This window comes from Oreochromis niloticus, linkage group LG17 (genome assembly GCF_001858045.2).
Source record: "Oreochromis niloticus isolate F11D_XX linkage group LG17, O_niloticus_UMD_NMBU, whole genome shotgun sequence".
In the NCBI taxonomy this organism is placed as follows: domain Eukaryota; kingdom Metazoa; phylum Chordata; class Actinopteri; order Cichliformes; family Cichlidae; genus Oreochromis; species Oreochromis niloticus.
This window is the reverse complement of record NC_031981.2, coordinates 26,910,624-26,935,320: the sequence shown is the minus strand read 5'-3', so window position 1 is coordinate 26,935,320 and position 24,697 is coordinate 26,910,624. Positions and strand designations below refer to the sequence as shown.

The following is a 24,697-nucleotide window of genomic DNA, read 5'->3' as shown; positions in this document are numbered from 1 at the left end:
GCCTCGGATGTGCGTTTGTGTTTGACTGACTAGACCTGTATTTATACAGTCAATCATTTCAGGCTATTTATTGTGTGAATTGTGTGCGGATGCTTACGTATTTATGTAACACTAAGATTAACAAAGCATATGCTCCATTTTCCTTGCTGCAAACGATGACTCATGGAGGATTTCAAAATCAAAGTACAAGGCTGTGTATTACAAGATGAAAGGCGCACTGTTAATTGAACAAGCCTTGCATCTGGAGTGATCCCACCTCCTTCAGTATCAGATCTACAGCTCCACACTTAGCTGAGAGTAAAAACAAGGGCGTAAAATAAAAGAAATGTCTTTAAAGAAGACTTAGAGCAATGAAGTGGTTGGATGAAGTGGATGAGGCTCAATTTAGCAGGGATACAAGTGAGGACCACCATGACTCCTTAAGCGTCACACAGGTGTCTCCACAATCTTATTCTGATGACTTGCCCGATTTAATACCTCTCTTCGGGTGCTGCTGCTTCCTCCAGTGAGGAGGAGATGGGACATTAGAGCAGTGGTGGGTGAGGACGATCAATAAATCTATGCCCCCAACTCACTTACACATACGCTAAGACTAAATGTGGCTGGAAGGCGAGGTGGGTTCACTGTGCACTGGCAGAGCTCAGACTGTAGGTATGATTCATATTACTGGTTTATACCTGCACATTTAATGTGTTCAGATATAATGTATCAGCAGTGGGACTACTCATTATGCATTGAGTCATATTATCATTTATAGTGCCCTCAAAAAGAAAAAGTGTTGCTCTATGCAGGAGTCTAAGCAGCAACATTAGTTTCCCTTATTAAAGACATGCTATCGGTAAAGTCTGTCATCTCTACAAACCCTTTATCATCACATTTGCAGATGTTGTAGTAGTGGGTCTGTTATGCTTTTATTTATTTTCTTTTTTACTGTCATATATACACTCTACAACAAACTCCAGATTGATAAACTGCTATATGAGTCCAAGCAGACAATACATGGAGCTTAAACTTAGCTCAGCAGTTCCACTTTGAAGGTCTATTTGTTGGCAGGAGATGAATGATTAAGTGCATAGATTGAAAACCAAAATGTGGGACTTCTTTTTTGAAAAGTTTCCACTGTAAATAACAATATGAAGGCGAGTTACTGTGGAACAACACTCTTGTGGAGCACTTTAAGCTGTACATAACTTTCTATTTTAATCACCAGGCCTGTGGTGCCTTTTCACATTCTTCATTCTGTATTTAGTGGTGATTCGGACACAATTCTCCTGCAGATACATTTTGGTTATGTATGGGTGATGTTGAATGTGACACATGAACCAAATGTGAATTGAGAATGTAACACGATGAAATGACCACAATCTATATGAAAAGATACAGATGTTAATGATCACTGTAAAGTTTGCAAGTCTTGCAAAAGGTATTCTTTCATTTTCAGTTTGTATGTGAGTTTTTCCATCACCAGGATGTCCTCAACAACAAATTGAAAGTCAACAAGTCAAATTTCCCTGGTTTGAATTTATTGTTATATGCAATCCATCTCAACAGTCATAGTTCTCTTCCCAGTTTTATTCGCTTTACAATTAAATTCCATTTATCTAGGATAAATATTACTATTGGATTTCAGTCGTTATTTTCCTGTATGTACGCTCTTGCTTCCATTTCTCCAATACTTGTTTGGATCGGGCATTTTAATGCAGAAGTTTCAACATCTTCATCAGCGCTCTAAATCACATCACACCAATAGACATGATGATGCAGTTGAGCTGCATCTAAGTGCCCTTTTATATTTGGAAGTGCAATTCCAGCCAGCTGTAATGTAGTGTAACGAATTCTAGGTCTCTTTCCTTCCTATAGAAATCTAGAGATGAGCTTATCCCATTTTTGGAATGGAATTGGTGGCACCTCTGTTGGTTGTGATGAAAATAAGTCTGGCACTATATTCATCTTTATCACATTAACGTTATCATTTAATGTTGGTGTCAATATAGTCGTAGTTACTTTGGTATAGTTTTGTCAGGGTTTTACTTCTAGTTATACCTAGACATGTACGTTTCTGATCTGGTGACTAGTTAAATATTTGGATTTTCTGAATGTTTATCTTATAGCCAGAGTACTTGCTGAATGCATCTAGTACTTGCATCAACTGAGTAAAAGAATTTACTGGGTTTGACAAGTAAATCATGACATCATCTGAAAACAGGCTTATGATGCATTTGATTGTTCATTTCTATTCCCATAATCAATTATTTTTGCCTGAGCAACTAAATCAGTGGTTCAATATACAGAGCAAACAGCATAGGACTCCAGCAGTATCGCTGTCTGATTCCTCTCTGCAGTTCAAATCTCTCTGTCAGTTCCATTGACTTGTATTAACTTTAAAATACAGAAACTTCCAGTTACCTCTGTCAAATGCCTTTTCACCATCTAAACTGATCAACGCTGCCGGTAACCTATTCTTTTGTATTTTGTGAAATGTGTAATGTTCTTCTAATGTTGTCTTGCATTTGTCTCTCCTTAACAAACCCAGTTGGTCCTCATCTATCCGGTCTGGTACAGATTTTTGAAGTCTAGTTGCGATAATTGAGGTATGGATCTTATAATCAAGATTTAAAATGGAGATTGGTCTGTAATTCTGACAATACTTCTTATCTTTTTGTAGTTTTGAGAGTGCTGTTGTTATTATTGTGTCCTTCCAGGAGGGAGGAGTATAATTAATAGTCATAAATCCAATTAAAGGAGGAGGAGTGGAGTCCGTTCTTTGTCAAATATCTTGCACCACACGCTCACTGCCAGGTGCCTTATTTGATTTTTAGCTTCCCAATTGCATTTTGAGTTTCCTTTGTAGTTATCTGTGCTGTTATGTTGTCTTTTTGTTTCGTGCCTACTGAGGATAGATCCACTGAGTCGAGGAACATTTTAATTTGACTTGTATTTGAAATTGGTGATTGAGAGTATAATTCATTTTAATAGTCTTTGAAGGTATTTACAGTTTCTTTTATGTTCATCTTTAAGCTGATGTGTTTTGGGATCATGTATTTTATTAATACTTTTGCCTGCTTGTAGTTTTCTTAATCTTCTCTCTAATAATTTTGTAGCTTTGGGGCCTGATTCGTAGTAATTTTGTTTAAAGAATCATGTTTTTGCTTCATATAAGAGCAAATTATTAATTTTCTTTCTTAGTATGCTGATTTGTTGGTTAGTTATTTCCTTTGTGTTTTTGTTCTAGATATTTCAGTTCCTGTAGAAACCCATTAATTGATTACCTCTTGGTTAATTAAAATATTTTATTCCTCCTATTTTTTGGCCTTTTTCCGGTTTTATTTGATAGGGACAGGAAAGGGGCGAGAGCGGGGAAGACATGCAGCAAAGGGCTGCAGGTTGCCTGCTCATCCCAGTCAGCTAAACCAACACCCTTGTATTCCTCCTTACAGAGTTCAGCTTAATCTTACAGTGTACAGCACTGGTCTGAGACCTCTGCAACTCCTATATTGCATTCTTTTATTCTATCCCTATTCTCCTTCTGGGTAAAAAAAAAAAAAAAAGTCAATTTGAGAGAAAACTGAATGAGTTACCGAACAGTGGCTATAGTCTCTCTGCAGAGGGTGTAGACACACATCAAAAAACCAATTTCCTTCCATGTATTTTTGAAGAGTTTAGTAATAGATCTCTTATGCTTTTTATGACTAGTCGTATCTAAGTTGTAGTCTATTATTATATTAAAATCTCTTCCACATATAATATTCCTTCATATACTGTTGCTATGGTTTCAATGCATTTTCATCAGTTCTACCCTCTTTATCTTTGATTTCTTTTAACAGTTCAAAATTGTCTGCACTGGCTATTAATATTGCTACTCCTCATTTCCTCCTCATGTGAGCTATTAAAAGTGTTTCTTGTGTTTGTGTTTCTCCAAATTTCTTAAGCTTCTCGTGTTCCACATGTCCGGTGTGCGCGTTGAATCTGGAGATCTGAATCGATTGAAATTTCCTCTTTGAGCCATTTATCCACAAACATTGTGACCAAGTCACATTTTGATTCTGTTTCCTCTTGGATTCGGTAAATCTGTAGGTTGCTCTGCCTAGATCTCAACTCAAAGTCATCCAGTTTGTCCAGTATTGATTCCTGATCCTTTATTAATTCTTGCAATTCAAAACTCCATGACTCTTTTTTCCGTGGTGCGTGTCAGGGCAGCATTCATCTTCTCATTTTGTTATTCTATTTGCTTGGTTATTTTATTCCAAACTTCTGGTCAATGTTCCCTCTGAGTTCAGGCAGGCTGTCGGTTATTTGGGTGGTTTGGCCATCTTTGAATGTTTTTAAGACTGTTTTCATCTCCCTTTGTAGTCTGTATTTGTCTGTAGGCTACTGTCGATGTTAGCCATGTTAGCTTTTAGCATTGGTCTGCTCTGTTCCTTTGTGTTATCTGTTACCTTACTTTGGGAGTTTGAGGTTCTTTTCTTTTTCTTCATTGCGTCTCCTCCAGATTTCACAATTTTGAGTAATTTTATAAACAGTTCTCGAATTTCACCAGAATTTCTTGTTGGTGTGTAGGAGCTCGTACATGCTACCTCGCTGTCCCACCAGAAAAAATCCAGTATTCTGTTTTAAACAGGATGGGCACTATGGTCTGTGGATACAAAGGAAATGCCACTAAAAACAATGCAACATTTGGGAAGCACTTCAGAAAGCATTGGCTGAAATGACAACCAGAATGCCAAAGATTTCTAAGACTGTGGCCATCTACAAATGGCCTGCTCTTTGACAAAAAACTGACATTTTTAAAATGATTTCTACCCTTGTGTTTTTGATTTTTTGATCTATAGAAGACACACACTTTCTTAAGAAATGTGACATTTTTTTATGGTAAGCACAAATTTCTAAGCATATGGCAGCATCTCAAGTCTAAATATATCAGTGACAAACAACTATTATATCAACCATTTATGGAGCTTCTACCATAATACATGGACATGAATAGTGATATTAATACTGAATTCATCATCAAAAATTTCAGCGTCTTTATGTTTGCTGATTATTATCTGTCCTTAAACCAGCTGCTAGATGCACACCTGCCAACAGCCTGACTGCTGTGGCTCTTGCAGAAAGTGTGAGTAAGGACTGATTGTCTCTGTGTCCAAAGTGAACAGCCTATATTGCTACCAATTCAATTTCAACCATATTAGATGATTATGCGCTCCACAAATTATATCTAGCCCTAACATTCAGTGCCAGTATATGAAGTAGTGTTCGTTTTATGTAGTGATTCAGAGTGAAGGAGTTGTGTGATTGTCATGTAGTGCAGAAAAGTGACTGATTTGTAACCCCATCAATTTTTATAACCATATAAATAATTTTCCTTTTAACCACATCCATTTGCTTTAGTTAACTCTTCCATATACTAGCAATGTTTTAGTTCCTACAAAGATGCTTTAATCTGTGATAACATGAAGGCGGAGTGGTTAGCACCACTGCCTCCGCTGTTCAATCCACCCCAGAAAGGCTGGGACCTTTCTGCTTGGAGTTTGCATGTTCTTGTTGTGTCTCTGGCTTTCTCCTGCAGTCCAAAGATGTAGATTAGGTTAATCGGTGATTCTAATTCACTGCAGATGTGAATGTTGCCTGTCTCTTTATGTTAGCCCTGCAGAATATGGCTAGCTGGCTGATGCATGGATGGAGTGAAGATATTTTTTTCCCTAATCTCAAGCATACTAGAGTTGCAATGCAAAACTATTACAGAATAGTTATTTTGTGATTGCAGGATTTCCAAAAGTTTGGAGTAAGTTAATCGGAACTACTTACATGAAACTACAACCATCATTCTCATCTGTACTGATTTTATATTTGGTAGCATGGTGCCATCATCCCATGAACATTAATTTAAAACCAGAGGTGGGGAGAGAAGCAGTAGGACCCCAGCACCCCAAAGAGCACATATCATTGACAACAGGCACGACAGGGATTAAGTCAGTAACAGGATAAAAAACGGGGAGCTGGGATGGAAGTGGGTTGCAAAGCAGCTTGCAGATGTGCAGCAACCATTTTAAACAGTACATGTTATTTTAGCAAGCCAATTGGATTCACAGACAAATATCAACCGAATCATTAGCTGGAACTAAGATCAGCTGATTTCATGTGATTGCAGTGATTGCAGTGTAATGCGACATGATTATTGAGAAGGCAAAAATAAAATACAAGATCTGTAAAATAAAATACAAGATCTGCTTAGAACAGAATGATGTCCAGTCTGAATGCTGCATTTAGTTGCCGCTAAAGCCTCAGTCACATTTGAATAAGAATAGCCTCTTTGAACTAAGAACATGTGTTTTGTGGGTTTTCTGCACTGAATGTTTTTACTGTTGGTGACCGATTAGATCAGCGGTCCCCAACCCCCGGGCCTCGGACCGGTCCGTGAGTCGTTTGGTACCGGGCCGCGAGAGTTGAGGCTCAGGTGTGAAATGTATGGTTTTCAGGGTTTTTATCGGTTTTCAGCGTTATTTTGTTATCATTTTTATCGTTAACTCGGTTTTCCTGGGTCTTTTCACGTGTGTTATGAATAAATCTTCTTTTTTTCGGTACTAGTTTTATTTTGTTGTATTTATCCGCGACACCTTAAAGGCCGGTCCGTGAAAATATTGTCGGGCATAAACCGGTCCGTGGCGCAAAAAAGGTTGGGGACCGCTGGATTAGATGGCCTGCCACACAGCAACCTTAGCCTCTGAGCGACCACTTTCAGTCTCAAGGTGATTGCTCAGGTCTCCTAGTAGGCGGCAATATGTCTCCTAACAATTTTTCTCCGGTTGGTTTAGAAATAATTTTGTTTTTTCCTCCTAGTGTGATTGGTGTCAATGTTGAAGCTACAGCAGTAAACACATATAGCCTAGTAGCCAGTTCTATGAGTGCCATAGATCCATCATCCATCCACTGATCCATCCATTTTCATAGTTTTCATTGGATAGTAACTAATCATTGGAACAGCCTGGTTGACCAGAAAATGAAAACATACACCTTTTGGAAAGAACTTTTTTACTTTCACCAAAGAAAATTGACTTAAAGACACATGAGACATGTCCTTATTTATCTCATAAAGAGACATAGCCTGTTATAAAATGGCTATTAGAATTATTAATCTCTCCAAATGAGGTGGAATTACGCTCACTGCAGTGTGGGGTAACTTTGTTTATCTGCATCCTGAAAAATGGAAAAACATGCACATTAGTACTTTAATAATCCAGCTTGTCCCCTAATAAAAATGCTTACGGAGCCATCTAATTAGATACAATATTTTTTATTATTAATGTTATGCCTGCAATTTCTTTTTCCTCCACAACCCTACCCCTTTATCTCATTTCATTCCATACTCTGCCTTGTTTGTCTGAGTGTAAATTCCCTGAACCGCATAAAAAAGAAACACAAGTAACAGAACTGCAGCAGGGATTAAGGGGTGGGTGGACAGTAATTTAGTTTGAGGTCTCAGAAAGGGGCTCGCTGAGGGCACAAGGGTTTATCAGGTTACAGCTTACTGCGCTGTAGACAGCAACAGACTTCATGTCTCAATGTGTCTGACGAGTCACAAGAATCAAGAGTGTTTTCAGATATAGGAAACGCTCCCAAACATACCACCACACCCTGTACGTGTTTGTGTGAATTCGCACACATGCTGTACATGAGAGGTGGTACAAGCAGCACCTACTTGGACCACAGGTGTTCTTGTCACATCACAGGAGGCAGCCTGTGGTCTTCACAGCTGTCACATCATTGCCCATCAGTGAGGCGCTGAGCTCTTTACATCTGTCTCACTGTAAATCAGCATGCCCAACAGCATCTATTTTATGATGGTAGCAGTCTAAGCATTATTACTCATGAGCTGCCAGAATCCCCACTCTTCAGCTCAGTATAAAGCCATCAGTCAGGGCTACAGGAGCACAAAACAGACCATATCCAGGATAGAAGCTCCCTCATCTCTGTGCCTTTGTGCTGTGATGGAGATCCACATGTGCATTTACTGAATCAATCTCACCTTGACCTGCCTGAGCTGTGATTCACATCTCCTTGGTGCTGAGTTTGCCTGACAACTCTAATGAGATTCCAGCACACTCAGACTCTGAAGCTTGGTAACTAGCTTGTCGAACACTAGAAGGGTGTAAAAATAAATCAAAGACTTACTGAGCTTCACTATTGGTGCCGCTGTGGCTTTGGATTTTTCCATGCGCAAGGCATACTTTTGACTATGGTTTGTTTCTACCTTTGTGTTTATCTTTAGATCCAACATTGGTTGTTCAAAGTCTCAGAGACGCGAAATCCATTAAAATGTTCATGAAAACCATTTGTTTAAGTGTCCTTGTCTGTTCATTTTCTTTGCTAAATAGAAAGATTCTTTTATCCACTGGAAAAAAAAAGGTTATTGATCAGATGTCCAGAGGTCATGTGTCTGGGTCTCTGTACTAACTGCCAAACAGCAATGCCAAGATCAATAGCAGCACTTTTGCTACTGGCCTGCTGTTCATGGGTCACACTTTTAAACTACTGCTGTTAACTAACAAGTCAAGTATTCAGAGTTCACTTCACCAAAATTCCACAAAACATATCTGTTATATCTTATAGCTTTTCTGCTTGACCCTAAGCATGCCTAATTTCAGTATTCATGGGTTTGAACCTTGCCAGGCCTTTTCTGTGTGGAGCTTTGTCTCCGTGTATCTGCTCAGGTGTCCTCCCACAAGCAAAAGCCATGCATACTGGATTAATTATCAGGTTATTACGTTTATTAAAATGATCAGTTTATAAAGTCTTAAGCTGTCTGGAGAACTGCCTAAAGCTCATTACAACAACGTATTCAGAAGAGCATCTCTGAATGCACAATACATCGAACCTTGTAACAGATGGACTACAGGAGCAGAAGACCACGTTTTCCCTTGTCAGCTAAGAAGTGGACTCTGAGGCTACAATTCTCACTGGATCACCAAAAGGCTCTGTACAACATAAGATTGTTGATCTGATGAGTCTGATGTTGTAAGCAAAGAATTGAGTGAAAACAACATGAAAGAATGGATCAATCCTGTCCAATCAACGGGTCAGGACTAAATACACACACCTTTGACAGCAACTGCAAGGCATGGACAGGACAATAATGAGAGAGGAAAAAAGTAAAAAGGGCGAAAAAGCTCACGTTTAAAACAAAAGTAGGAAGTAAACTCACAGAAAGCGCACGAAAAAGGAAAATACTCAAAATGCTACTAAAAACCAGGGTTACAACAGTATAGATCATGACATGTTTCGGTGTCTTCAGGTATTCCCAGACTCACTGGGAGGGCAATAACATTTATTGCAGGATCTCTTGCTCTTCAGGTCACTGAAAACAGTTCTTTATCTCGTCTTTACTGGCTCAATATTTGGGCCCGTTCCCATGATACACTGTGAATTTAGGATGATTAGATGCCTCCCTGATGCTACCGCTTAAGAACTGAAACATCTCAAGCATTTTTAGTACTAGGAGAACCAACCCCGAATGAGTCAGTTGTGCTCTATACAGTCTTTATGATTTATGACATACTGGAAAACTAATAACCTTCCCTTCTCTCTACTGACCTCACTGTCTAGTCCTGATGAGCCAAGATATCACCTTCTTATCCCATCTGGGCTTCTTGTCTCTATCAGGCAAAAAAATATTCATCATCCTCTGGCCTTCGAAGGTGCTTCTGCTGCTAATTTGGGCCTCGAACTGAGACTATTTGATCCTGACAGAAATTTACTATGCAAAATTCATGTGCTGTTCTGCCACGGAAACAGTAAGGTGGAGACCTCCATTTCATAGTCAAAAATAGACTTTCTCTGTCATTTAATCTCCATCTCTCTCCATCTCTTCACCTCCACTTTCCAAGTAGTTCAGCTGTCCACCCACTCTGATTAAGACGTCTGCTGGATGCGGCGCAGCAGAGGTATCGCCTTGTCAAGTGTGAGGGTGACAGACAAAAAACTCTGGTTATTTGTGGGTGACAGAATTTAATTGTTTTTTATAAGCGCCCCAAGCTGAGTGGATGGGAGAGGCTTAATGCATAGTGCTTTGTAGATAATTAGGTGCACAGCAGGAACACTGGTCAGTTCACTGCTCTCCACAGGTTCACAACACCACTCAGGTGAGTCAGGTGGAGCAAAGATAGTTTCCAGAGGGTAAACCATACAACACTGACAAAATTATTAGCAAGCACTCAGCAGAACAAAACACTGTGATGCAACACTTGCCCGGGCAATGTTATACAAAATGTTAATACAATGCAATTTAATGCAATTTTCATGGGTAAACGAGTGAAAGAATGATAGAAAGCTATTAGGGACATAATGGCGTACAGTGACCCAGATAAGTGGCAGAAAATTTATGGATGGATGGTTTAACCAATTAAAATAATATTCAGTGTATTTTAATTAATTTATGTTTTTCACTGAATTTGACACTTTGCCCTTATGAGATAAAATGCTTTTAAGCTAAAGTGGCTGCAGTCCCAGATGTTTTTGCTGTGTGTCAATAAATATGAAATTGAGATGAGTCAGTGAATAAAACAGAATATATTCTAAAGCCTTTTCATGATAAACAATTCAGTGTGTCTACAAATTTCCAGGTTCTGCAGATATCCTAATCAGCTTTAATACAAAAAAAAAACACCAATTAAATGATCTGAGATTTAGATATGACACTGACAAGCTCAGATTGAGGTTGGTTATAAGGTATATATTGCCCAAAATTATGAAAATCAAGTGGTATCTAATGCTGTCTGTCACACTGGGGAAAACAGTGGTTAGAGATGACAGTGTGACCACTCACAGCCAGCTGCCATCTTCAAAGTGACTTTTGTGCAACAATTGTCATATTGTCATAAAACAGCAATAAGATGAAGTCAGTCTGCTATTGGTTTGCTATCAGTTTGTGATCAATACATCCAGTCTGTGTACAGACACAGAAATGAAGATAATTCCAGAAACTTCTTCTGAAATAGTGAGTAGTTGCTGCTAAATGACAACTGAACTGTAAAATGCAGCTTGGCAATCATGCTTTTATAAATGAATATAACCAGTTGTCAGCCAGATGAGTCGAGTCCCTGATTGCAAAGAGACACATCCCAGAAGAGCAGGGATAGAACTTGAAGAGCATTTCGCGATTCTGTTTCCATTATCACTTATCAGTTTGATCCATTATTGATTTTCTCATCAATTGTCATTGGGTTCTCATTGGCTCTGCTTTGAGAGTCACCACCATCACTAAGCAGCATATCAAAGACATTACATTCATGGAAATGAATTGCATGCTGTGTGGTCAAATGTTTGTGCATGTTGGAGGTATTTCCCGTGTTTGTTGTGATCAGTGTTCGGGTCCTTACTCAAAAAAAGTAATGCATTACGCTTTACTTGCTACTCTTCTTTAAAATAATGCAGTGCCTTCCTTATTCACTCGCTGAGATGAAGCAGAAGTAATTAGTCACACAGCTGATTATGTTACTGTCTTGTTTCTTTCATCCAGGTGGTCGTTGCTATTGCTTGCAAATAGCTGCCGAATTTGAAAAGATTCACTGCTACGAATGGGCAACTGCCAGATTGTCATAAATGCAAGGAGGCTGCTGGTCATTTTTTACTCTAGTGTGACTGAGGAGTAATTACAGGAAACACATTTCTTTCTTTCTTTTTTTTAAATAACCTGATTTGATTGATATTTTTTGTTGTATTTGTACATTTTTTTTCTGTTATTTTATTACTTCTGTTTTGGTCTGTAGAACTGATTTTTACTTCATAGCACTATATAAGTAGTTCAATTTGCCAAGGCTTCAAGTTAGGGGTGAAAATCTTTAAAGTTCAACAAAGGGAACTATATTTAGCTGTCATCACCTGCACTAATTCAGTTCTCTGAACTGGACCACTCAGCCTTGTTGGTACCGTCTGAGCCGTTTGAAGCATTTAAAGTAAATTAAATGATAACTAATATTATGGCTTGCTTTGTGATACAAGCTGCCCCTTCTTCTATCTATCATCTGTCACTTAGCACTAATTAATATTTATGTGTGCCTGTATGATACCATTTACCAAGTTTTCTAACATTAACTGATAACTTAGCACTGCTCCCAAATATGGAAACTTCTGGCTCCAAAGATCTGGCAGTGATCTAAAACCAACATCAATGCAATCCAAGAGAAAAACACACACCGTCACAAACACAAACTGGCTACAACCATCCTTTATATACAGTCTACAGTTTAAAATGTTTTTTCCAGGCTACAGAAAACTGCCACATGTAACCATCGGACTCAGCCTGCTAAAAGCTAAGAGATTTTTTTGCTTGCACCCCTTTTTATGTATATTAGTGTAAAAACACTTGATTAGTAGATGGAATATACCTGTAAAGAAACTGCAAACAACCTTTCATATAACGTTGATGAAGGCAAGAGAATGGGGTAGAATGGAGAAGATTTGTGTGACTTTGTTAATTTTAATAAGTTTTTTTTTTCCAACAAAGAAAAATTTGTCAGTTTGGCTGACAAGGTAGAATCTGATCTCCTATAACCTCGTCCCTTCAGTCAAGGTTTAAATTTGGAAACTCCAAAAGTTAAAGGCTTTTTTTGTGACAACACAAGCTACTGATTTGGTCTCTGCTGGTTTTTCTTTCTCCATCTGTCTAGAAATGTGCTGGCATTAGCACAGCACCAAACGATGGGAACGGTGCTAAATAACGTGCGATATGATGAGGAAGGACAAAGGAAGTCTGCCTGTACAAAGGCAACACAAAGTTCAATGGATTTTCCATCTTCTTACACTTTTTTTAAATCATTTTCTTTCTCGCTGCCACTGACTGTTCAAAAGCCTCCACACACACCCCTTCTCTTCCTCTTCCCTTTGACTGGACTCACTGTGTGTGTATTAATACAAAGTGACAGAACAGCAGAGCCCGAAGAGGAGTGTGTGTGCTGTGATTTGTGTGTGTGCGTACATCACTGTAAATGTGTGAATGTGTGGCTTGGCATATCACAGGGATATGAGTCACCCCTCTCTCTTCCTGTATGCTGCTCATCTGTTTTAATAGGTGGCCTTCACCCATACAGACAACATACTTGCAGGGGGAAAAAAACACCTACTTGAAGCTCTGGTTTCCTTTTGCGATTTGGTTGTGTATTTTTCTTAAAGTGCCCAGGGATGAACCACAAAGAGCTGCACTTAAAACTACCACAGGGGGGCAAAAATATCAAAGAGAACGCCACAGGCAGTCTGCACAACAAGGCGGGGTAGACAACCACTGAGGCATTACTGAATTCACAGTAATGAAATCACAACATGTCAGTCATTTACAAGAAATGGAACAGGATATTACAAAATTTAAGTAAAGAAAGTAAATGCACTGCGATGCACTGTGTGGTTTCTGTCAGAACCAGCATTACGTTGCTTTTTTAAACTGAGCTACAGCAGCTCGTCTGTTGAATCAGACCACGCGGGACAGCCTTCACTCCCCACCTGCATCAGTAAGCCTCGGTCGCCCATCACTCTGTTGTTGGTTCATCACTGTTCCTTCCTTGGACCACTTTTGAAGACAAAATGTTAACTTATTCCCCAAAATGACATTTGATATAACTACCGGCTCATCAATCACACAGCGAGACAGACTTTTTTTTCCTCTAATGGGAAGCAAAATTTACAAAATTAACATCATATTGTATTCAGTAAGACTTAAAACTAATATCTGAGACCATAAAATCATCATGAAAGTGTTTTCTGATGTCACAGACAAGGAAGATGAAGGACTGTTTTCCACAGACTTCTTAACAAACCTCTGTATTTCTCAACCCCCCCCTTTGGCTGTTGGGAAGAATGTAGGTTTAAGGTGGTTTACTCTGACAAAACACACATACTACCAATCATTTTGTTGTTTAAAATCCTGTAAAATGACGCTGGTTCAAGGGTTTATTCCTATGACTCAATTTCCAAACAATTTCTTCATAATAAAAATAAAATAAAGCCTGAAAATGCTGCACTGATTTCTGCCTCAGCCTAAAGAACTCGGCTATAGTTAAAGCCACATCCACCACATGTTACATTATAATCTGTAGGCCACACCGAATGTCACTGGTTGCAGTAACCCACAAACTGTCGTGATCCCTGGTTCATCTGCAGAATATAAACAGTGTAAGAAACATTTTTGTAAACGCTTTACTTTATGAACTCACAATGCAGCCACATTACACGATATTTTGAGCTACTTCTGCTTCATCTCAGCTCCTCCTTTGGTACAATGCAACGGGTATCACTGGCACCGTCACTGACATGTGGGTGATGAATGAAACAAGTTCAGACAAGGCATGTATGGGTTGTCAGAAAGCATCGTGCACAACAACAATCATCAAAAAGTAAGCTACATCTGAAATTCATACCATAAGCTAAAGCTGGGCAGAAAGGAAGCTTTTCTTAAACCATAAAAATTCATGGCAACCTAAACTGCTCTTGGAAATTTGTTTTTTTTGTACTATACTTTTTTATGAAACACCTACAGGGAGTTGCACCAGATATACAATCTCTGTGAATGCTTTTTACCCATTTAAAGTTTTTTTTTTCTTGCTGTTTTCAATTAAGTAAAACAAAAAACCATTGTCTCCTCCCAGAAAATTAAAAAAGAAAGATAAATTCACCTATAAATATTCTCCCATGCCAACTAATATGCCAGGCCAATAAACAGGAGAGATACACACACACACACACACACACACACACACACACACACACACACACACACACACACACACACACAAATCCAACATAGCAAAATGAGAAAACACTCAGGGTCAACGCCAAGCTCAGTCTGATGTGTGCAGTGGTACTTCTGGCTTCATGACTTTCACCTCTGCAAGGCGTCAGCCAATGAAATCACATTACAGAAATTACCTGATTAGAGGGTGGTGGCTACTTGTCCAGCAGAACTGTGCAATACCGTAAATTTTTGGTATGATCCAATACTAAGTAAATACAGGGCCAGTATTGCTAGTAGCAATATTGATGCTGATACGTTCAACTTATAAAGGCAGCTTAGGTAGGGGAGAACAGTGTGTCATGACTTATGAGATGAATCATCATCAATTTGCAAATTCATTTTAATGATCACTAAAACACTGTTTTTTACTTTCCACAGTAATTAGTTAACACAACAAAACACCTTTTTATGTATTTTGAAACTGTTTTTATTTGGAAGATTGTACAATCTAAATGTGCCCATCTCTAAAGACTCTGGGTCATCTTCTGTTGTTTAAATGTGCTATAGGCTATAAATAAAATAGACCCGACAGTCAACCCAACACGGTTCAGACATTTTTCATAGTGCATGTTAGGACATTTTTTTAATTTTCAAAAAAACTAATTAATTTAACACTATTCAGTGGGCTACATACTGAACTGAATCAAAGCATTGATCCAGTCATGCTAGTGTCTAGTATCCAATACCAATTTCAGCACTGGTATCAAAACATTTGATAGTTGGATCGATCGAGCCATCTCTACTTTCCAGTCTGGCAATGAAATGAAGGGCAAGTGGAGCACTGAGGTGAGTTATCTCTCTTTTGTACATTAATGACGTTAATAAAAGACAGCTAGCTTGGCTCATGCTAACTGCTAACTAAAGCCCTGTTAGCTTGCCCTGGGAATGTTGTTTATATGATGATTATGCTAGTAAAGATACCCTCCAAATCGCAGGCATAACCATCTTCACTGAAGCAACATATGTGAGTCCTGCCTAAAAATTTAACTATTTTTATGAGCGTGCTATGAGTGCCGTCAGCAATGAGACTGCCATACAGGGAGTGTAGAATTATTAGGCAAGTTGTATTTTTGAGGAATAATTTTATTATTGAACAACAACCATGTTCTCAATGAACCCAAAAAACTCATTAATATCAAAGCTGAATGTTTTTGGAAGTAGTTTTTAGTTTGTTTTTAGTTTTAGCTATTTTAGGGGGATATCTGTGTGTGCAGGTGACTATTACTGTGCATAATTATTAGGCAACTTAACAAAAAACAAATATATACCCATTTCAATTATTTATTTTTACCAGTGAAACCAATATAACATCTCCACATTCACAAATATACATTTCTGACATTCAAAAACAAAACAAAAACAAATCAGCGACCAATATAGCCACCTTTCTTTGCAAGGACACTCAAAAGCCTGCCATCCATGGATTCTGTCAGTGTTTTGATCTGTTCACCATCAACATTGCGTGCAGCAGCAACCACAGCCTCCCAGACACTGTTCAGAGAGGTGTACTGTTTTCCCTCCTTGTAAATCTCACATTTGATGATGGACCACAGGTTCTCAATGGGGTTCAGATCAGGTGAACAAGGAGGCCATGTCATTAGTTTTTCTTCTTTTATACCCTTTCTTGCCAGCCACGCTGTGGAGTACTTGGACGCGTGTGATGGAGCATTGTCCTGCATGAAAATCATGTTTTTCTTGAAGGATGCAGACTTCTTCCTGTACCACTGCTTGAAGAAGGTGTCTTCCAGAAACTGGCAGTAGGACTGGGAGTTGAGCTTGACTCCATCCTCAACCCGAAAAGGCCCCACAAGCTCATCTTTGATGATACCAGCCCAAACCAGTACTCCACCTCCACCTTGCTGGCGTCTGAGTCGGACTGGAGCTCTCTGCCCTTTACCAATCCAGCCACGGGCCCATCCATCTGGCCCATCAAGACTCACTCTCATTTCATCAGTCCATAAAACCTTAGAAAAATCAGTCTTGAGATATTTCTTGGCCCAGTCTTGACGTTTCAGCTTGTGTGTCTTGTTCAGTGGTGGTCGTCTTTCAGCCTTTCTTACCTTGGCCATGTCTCTGAGTATTGCACACCTTGTGCTTTTGGGCACTCCAGTGATGTTGCAGCTCTGAAATATGGCCAAACTGGTGGCAAGTGGCATCTTGGCAGCTGCACGCTTGACTTTTCTCAGTTCATGGGCAGTTATTTTGTGCCTTGGTTTTTCCACATGCTTCTTGCGACCCTGTTGACTATTTTGAATGAAACGCTTGATTGTTCGATGATCACGCTTCAGAAGCTTTGTAATTTTAAGACTGCTGCATCCCTCTGCAAGATATCTCACTATTTTTGACTTTTCTGAGCCTGTCAAGTCCTTCTTTTGACCCATTTTGCCAAAGGAAAGGAAGTTAATAATTAACCTAATAATTATGCACACCTGATATAGGGTGTTGATGTCATTAGACCACACCCCTTCTCATTACAGAGATGCACATCACCTAATATGCTTAATTGGTAGTAGGCTTTCGAGCCTATACAGCTTGGAGTAAGACAACATGCATGAAGAGGATGATGTGGACAAAATACTCATTTGCCTAATAATTCTGCACTCCCTGTAATCTGTATAGGAAACAACTTTTCAGAGTGTAAAAAACACTGTCTGTAGCCACAGATGATAATGGGCAAGGTTAAGCTTGGTATGCACAACTCTTGTATGTGTGTTAAATGTCTCAGTCACACAGGCCCAGAAACCAGTTGGTGACCACCTGGCAATTTCAGGTTGCTAGAGAAAAATGTGTACTTCCCAACTGGTTGCCGAGTGGTTCCTAGTGGCTCCAGGCAGTTGTGAGGTGAAATCAATCACAAAGAGGGTGCTGCACCATACACTTGCTTGTGATTGCTTTGGTCACTAGCAGATTGCTGTGGTTGCATGTAATTATAATGGAAAACACCTTGCCTCAGCACTGCAACCAACACGTTTCAAATGACACAGTTTTTACTTTAAAGACAAATGGTCTCTTGGTCTTCTTGTTTGAGTCACACTTTTCACTTTTTCCCTACCACTGAGAGAATAGTTAGTGTTTGCAGTCAAGTCAGTGCCTTCCGTGCTGCAGAAAACTGTGATAATCTAATAATCACAAGATACTTTTTGGTACAAAACCGTATACCACTTTGCAACTAATTTCGCCTAGTGACAGCAAGCAACCTCCGGCAACCATTTGCCAACTGCATATTTTTTTTTCACATGACTAGTAGTTGCCAGATGGTTGCTGACTGGTCTCTAGGCCTTTGTGAATGGGGCCTAAAGATACATTTAAAGCTTTTTATGCCAAACTTCCATCATCAAATCATACATTTGCTGAAAGTTTGTTGATGAAATGTATAGGTATTTGCACTGTGCAAAACAAGTGTAGCTAATGCTATCAATGCTAGCACCAGCAACCTTTCCTTTTATTTTGCCTTTATGCATCGCTCAGGTGAAGTGTTTATATGCCAGTGTACTCCACAATCAGCCATTAACTTTCTTTCTATAGTCCTGGTTCACAGGCTCTCATCTATCACTTTCTTCCTTACCTTGCAATTTCCTTCAAAGTAAGCTGCTGCATCCCAAGCTAAAGCTGCATTTTTATCAAATGACTACACATATAAATGTGAGGGAAATCTGTTTGTTTTGTGTGTCTGAAAGAAAAAAAAATATTGGCTCATGTACTGGACTTTTTAAATCACCAAATACAGATATGAGTATCAATTTCGAAAAAAAAAAGTTCTATATGTTGGGCTCGAATCATGAGTAACAACTTAGATCCGTGTCTGTCGCCTTCTTTGGCTCAAGATTTCGCTCCCAGCACAATAACGAGCTTGTCTGAGCTGAATGGACTGAACCACGTGCCAGCAGAGGAAGAGTGAAGGGTTTTGTGCATTGGGTGGAAGGCAGCAAGGCGGTGGAAGCACTCCTCTGCATTTAAAGCTCTTCCACTTCCTCCTTGTGCTTTTGTATTCTACCCAGGTAGGTTCAGCAGTCTGCTTCTCAAGGCCTGTTTAATGTATGCAGATAGCAGCGTTTATGTATGTGTGTGAGACAGAAGCAGAGAGAATAAGAGCAACAAAAGGGTACTCAGATAGAGGGGAGGTGGTTTATTTGTGCTCTTACTATATTCAATGGACAACAGCCAACTCTGGTTCTTTCTCACCGTGCCAATCTTTATGGTGCCACAATAGAAAGGCTTCATCCTCCTAGCCTGTCCTCTTGTCAGATCCTTCCTGCTCCTGCACCCCCTCGCATTTAAGCCCTCTCTGTCTCAGCCTTTCATTCAGATCTGTATTAGAACTCCATCTCTCTACTTGAAAGACAGTATGGTAATGCTCTGGTCTTGGTCTTTGTGAGAAATACTAAGCTCTCACTGAGTTGATCTGGATTTCAATTGCTGAAGAAAGGTGATGCTGAACAGACTCTCGACTGGCCCGAGGCACCAGAAACCACAAGAAAAACTAAAATCTGAAATTGATCAGATCAATCCATGGTTACCTCATTTATTAAGAATGACTAATATTACGACTTTAAAGCTGGTAAAGACATTGAAACAATTAGCGGTTTAAGGTGCGTAAGAAGAAGAAAGGAGAATATTTGATTAAAATTCATCAGGCAGACACAAACACAGCTCCATTCGGTGCTTAGGTTGCTAGTGTAAGAAGACAAATGTTTGCCAACACATTAGCCATTACAACATCCAAAGGCGATAATTCATCACAGCTGTTTGCCTGCCAAATTGGTTTGGAGTTCCATGCTTTCTTGTGTCCACAAAGATTGATACAGCTTTCATTTCCCTACCTGAGAAAGCAACTAAACAGATGATTTGTCACTACCTCCAAGTGTTTTCCAGTCTAGCACAGCTTCAGTATTTGCAGAATGACCACGTTTGTCACTAGATTGTAAAAATCCTTTTCAAGCACCTGTGTCAGAAAATTCATATTTATATGGATGTGTTATGACCTGCTGTGGTGAAGTTTGATTAGGCTTGGGCACAAATAATGTGATCAGGGTTAGGAATCACCAAAACAAAACACAGCTTAGTCTGAGCAGAAAAACAGTATAAAGGTTTGGACTACTGTGAAGATTATAACTACTGAGGCCTTAAAGTCATAAATCAGTGCAATGATCTTATCACATATGAACCACTGTCATACCAACAGGGCACAGTCAGGTTGAGCCACAATAACCACAAAGACTCTATAAGCAAGCCTTGAAACATTAGAGGAAAAGCCAGATTCATATCGTCATGGTAAAAATGTATTTAATATAGTTTCCTAAAATGGAATGCATATATTCTAAGTAGTGCTGTCAGCGTTAATCTCGTTAAAATGACGTTAACGCCATAACCGCATTAACACGACAAATCTCCGTTAGCGAGTTAGCGCAGATCACCCCGTGTGTGGGGCTGCACGGCATCAACGCGTTAGCGCAGTTAGCTCGTTAATGCGTTGAGCGCCTGCACGGCACTCCGTCATTTTAACGAGATTAACGCTGACAGCACTAATTCTAAGAAAATATGCACAGAATAAGGGAAGATAATGTTTGCTCTAAATGTATAAAACAATGGTAACTGAGTAATCAGATTACTCAAAACAAGTCAATATTTTACCCCTTCTGTGTTTTAGTCATTTAGTGTGGTCATGTGCCTCACTTTTTTTTCTTTATAAACATTATAAGTAGTCTATGATACTATTTTAATAAAGTTTTATCACTGTACTTTCACTTATGTGCTGCTGACTTTTACCCATACTTAGATATGTTTTTCACTGAGTGTCTATAAATGCCATCAACCTGCATGTATGAATAGATGCAAGAAACAGTGAAAACCAATAATCAGTGTTCTCTGAAAGCTGCTTTGCAACCCCCCTTGAACCCAGCTTCTCCATTTTGTGCTATTCATAGGATACATGACTTACTCTCATAATGTATTGTCACTGATACCTCCTCTGTTCTGTAGAGATAAAGGGCATCTCTTTTCCCTTTGACAGGGGTGCTGATGCCGAGCCACTTCTGTCTTGGTGTCTTTTGAGAACCAGCCTAGATTTAAACAGCTTCACACAGTAAAAGGTCAGGCAGATTTTGTGGTGAAAAAAACCTAAACACATCGTGTCAGTGGAAAATGCCACTCATATGACATATAACTGTTTGTTTCTAACTTTAAAGCTACTGATGGAGAAAGTTCAGGAAGGCTTCAGAAAACATGTTTTGTGGTTTAAAGTAGTCAAAATACTTTCCCAAAACTGCCTTTGATTCAAACAAAACCATATCAACAATGCCCTTAGGTACTACAAGTGACAGGACCTCATCGATGGGTTTTGCAGTGATGAGCATCTCAACCTGGATGTTTAATGGATGTGGCTGAAGAGGGTCAGGCTACAGAGAACAACAGCAAGCTGTCTGGCAGCAGCCACTGTGATAACCTCTTGTTTACTAATCCCGGTACTCACATAGCACAGCCTCCCACACATGCATGTGGACCAGACAGGCATGCACGTGAAAGCACACACACACACACACACACACACACACACACACACACACACACATAAAGGCATGTGTGTGTGTGTACTCTGAAGTTGGCTTGAATATTTGTCACACGTACACGGTGGCACACATCAAAGAAAATGAGTGGGTTAGATTTATGCAAAACACACAGCAGCCTAAACACAAAAACATGAAGTAAAATTGGGGGGGGGGGGGGTCAAATGAGTAAGTGGGCAGATGGTTTCAGTGGTGACAGGAAAAGAAAATGAGATTAAACCAAAGTAATGGGGGAAGAGAGAATGAAAAGGGGGAAGGGGACATGGAATTTTCCAGCAGAACGGGTGAAGAAAAATTGTGCTCTCCCGACATAGCTGGCAGTGCCCGCTGGATTCTTGACAATGCCACGCCAGTCTCATGCAGCTGCAGCCTGCCCAACTCTGTTTTCAGCTAACAGCTAGGAGCAGCACTGTTAGCAAGACATGGCAGCCCCCCTCCTCCTTCACATTCAAGCCATGGCCTGATAGAAGGCTCCAGGATATATTTAAAACAGAAAAACAGTGTTATTTATAAAGTTGGGGAGTCAGTTAATCTGGCTCAGAGGAGGTGCTGCTTTTAATAGGAAACAAAATGGAGAGGAAGATGGTTGAGGGCAGAGAGAGGGCAGCTGTGAGAGATTATGAGTAGGTGGGTCTGAACAGCATGAGTCATAAAGGTCTAAGCAGGCTAAAAGGGGGCACATTACAGGGCGAGTATGTGAGTAATTCCTGATCTCATTAAGATTTATTATGTAAGTCTGGCATCTTCGCATAGATTTCTCACATCTGCTGCAGGCAAAAACCAGATGTTACTGTACACCTTTGGATGAAAGCTGTGCTTCCTACTAAGAGCTCCGTGTTTGATAAGATCATTCAGGCAAAGCAGAACAACAACTGGGCAGGAGGGTAATTTTCCACAGTTCTTTCCTCCAAAATGGAAAATATAGGGTTGAATCTAGAGCCTAGTCTACCAGGCTATACCAGGCACACCATGTGACTGGGATTTGTCACATCGGCAAATTCTGGGGGAGGGTCGACCACAGGCAATCCGCATGCAATATCCCATTGTATATATATATAGAGAGAGATTTTTTAAAAAGACCGATTATAAATGTTATGTGGGTTAACATCAGTGGAGAACTGCACATTCCTTGCATTTGGCATTGGTGGCATTTCAGCACCGAGGGGCAGTGGACAGCTCCGCACTGATGTGTCATTAAAGCAGCCTCTCTCTCAGGGGGGAGCTCAAGGCAGAAAGTGTCGAGAGAAGGAGCGGATATCTGCCCGTATACTCGCATCGACATGCTGCTAATCAAGCTTTCGTTGCGGCGTTATCATCGTGACCATGGCAACAAGGGAAACAACTTATCTCGCCCGTTTTCTCTCGCAGACAAACTGAGCTTGAGCATCCGCGCTTAGCACAGCACGGCGGAGTATTCATTCCTTCACCCTTCACCACAAGCGTGAACAACAATAGCATTTTAAGCGAGCAGCCCAAGTTCGCACAGCAGCTCACCGCAGCCGACAATCGAGGCGGAGTCCGGCAGGAGAGGCGGCGATCAATCCTTCTACAGGGCTAATTGCTTTCTCCTGCTATACAGTACATCGCCCATGCTTAGGTGGGGAATTCTCCCCATTTCCCGGTGCATGAGTCACAGTGTGGTTACCGGCCACCCAGTGTGAAAGCCGAGCACTGTGGGTGCCGCGAAGGCTGCACAATGAAAGCCCAAAGTCATGCTGCTGCTGCGTGGGAACTGTCACTGGGCGATGAAGCAGTTTCTCTCACAGTGAGAACAGATTCACTACACTACACTATCCCTCCCCCCGTGGGAGCAGCTAATACACCCGGACACGAAGCGTAGAGGATCCGCGGCTCTGGCGAGCAGCCCTACCTGTCTCCAGGTGCAGAGAGATTCTCGCCTCGTTGATGTAAGGCGTGTCGCTCTTGGAGCGGACCCTCCGGATCGGTCTGCGGTCTACCTCCTCTTCCGGGGCCGCCGCCATGTTCCGCCAGCCGGGCAGCGTCCACTGGCGACCGGCGCGACTGCGAGAGATTCGGCGCCGCAGCAGCCACTCGTGCACCCGCGCGGGCAGGCGGTGTAGGGGGGGGGGGGGGGGGGGCTATTGTAACGGTGCTGGAGGGGAGGAGGGGGAGAGAGAGAGAGACAGAGAGGGAGAGAAAGATTGGATCCTTGATGAGCTACTGTTCCAGTAAGTGAGCTCCACCTGCTCAAGTTCCGACTCCACCTTGGCCAATGAAAAGCAATAGACTGCACTGTCCTCAAACACACATTTTAACGGTCACATGTTGTCTCACGCAGCTGGAGTTATCCACTCTTACAATAAAAGACGAGAAATTCAACAACAACAGCGTTGGTCACAGATTGCAAATGACATTCCCATAACAGAAAAATCCATTGTTACGATCCTCGTGTGTGTCTCATTGATGTGTCATCAATTATAAAATGCTGAGAAATGTTTGGATACTGCTATGTCCAATTATGGAACCACTCTTTATGGTAGAGCCTTATTACAAGGCAGTGCTGGCCCAGTGATAGAATATGAAAATGGGCTTCCTGAAGACAAAATGTGTGCTCCAAGAGTCATTGCTGTTATATTGGCGAGTATGGTCATTCTAAATGGCAGTAGATGTGAATGTGAGCATGAGTATCTATCTCCACGTGTTGGACCTACGAGAGACTGGTGACTTGTCCAAGGTGTACCCTGGGCAGGTGGATGGAAAGAATTAAAGGAAACAGTTTCTCTATACTAAGCATACAGCAGACGTTTGACAAGTTGAACAGGCTGCTGTCATGCTGACAAAGCCAGGCTTTTTCGAATGACCAATTTTAATAGAAAAATATTTGTCAGTGATGTAGAAAAACAACACCATCTGGTTTCAGCTTTTCAAATAGTAGAATTTGTAATACATGTACACATACCCTATTTGTACATATTTAATAAAATACAGACATTGAAAATAATAAATAATTATAAATAAATACATAAAGAATAATTCAACATAATTGATCTAAATTTTAATAAGGATATTAATAAGGCACTTTAATTAAAATAAAAAAAATGCTGTTTGTATAGTTTTTACTTTTTGTAAACTGTAAATGAATCAAGTTTGGGTAAAACAAGACATTTGAAGATGCTAATATATAGTTTGGGAACCAGATTTAACTACACTTGATAAATTCTTGATTCATAGATCAGTTGCGCTGGTAAGTAAATGCTACCCAATCGATAAATAAAAGAAATACATTTTTGCAGGTCTAAATAATGAAATATTAAATAACGGCTGCTATGTTTTATAGGTTAAAGTAGTCAAATTTCAAATGGATCATTAGGTAAAGAAAATGACTTACAGAGCTGCC

The 24,697-nt window shown here is 40.2% G+C and overlaps 1 protein-coding gene across 1 annotated transcript in view; it reads right to left on the bottom strand.

The window, feature by feature from the left end:
* Window positions 1-23,420, bottom strand: part of phactr1 (phosphatase and actin regulator 1) — a 49,172-nt gene extending 25,752 nt beyond the window's left edge. The window contains exon 1 of the mRNA XM_013265381.3: window positions 23,210-23,420. Coding sequence (XP_013120835.1) covers window positions 23,210-23,321 — 112 coding nt within the window. The 5' untranslated portion in view covers window positions 23,322-23,420. The remainder of the gene's footprint in view (window positions 1-23,209) is intronic.
* Between the last annotated feature and the right edge of the window lie 1,277 nt (window positions 23,421-24,697).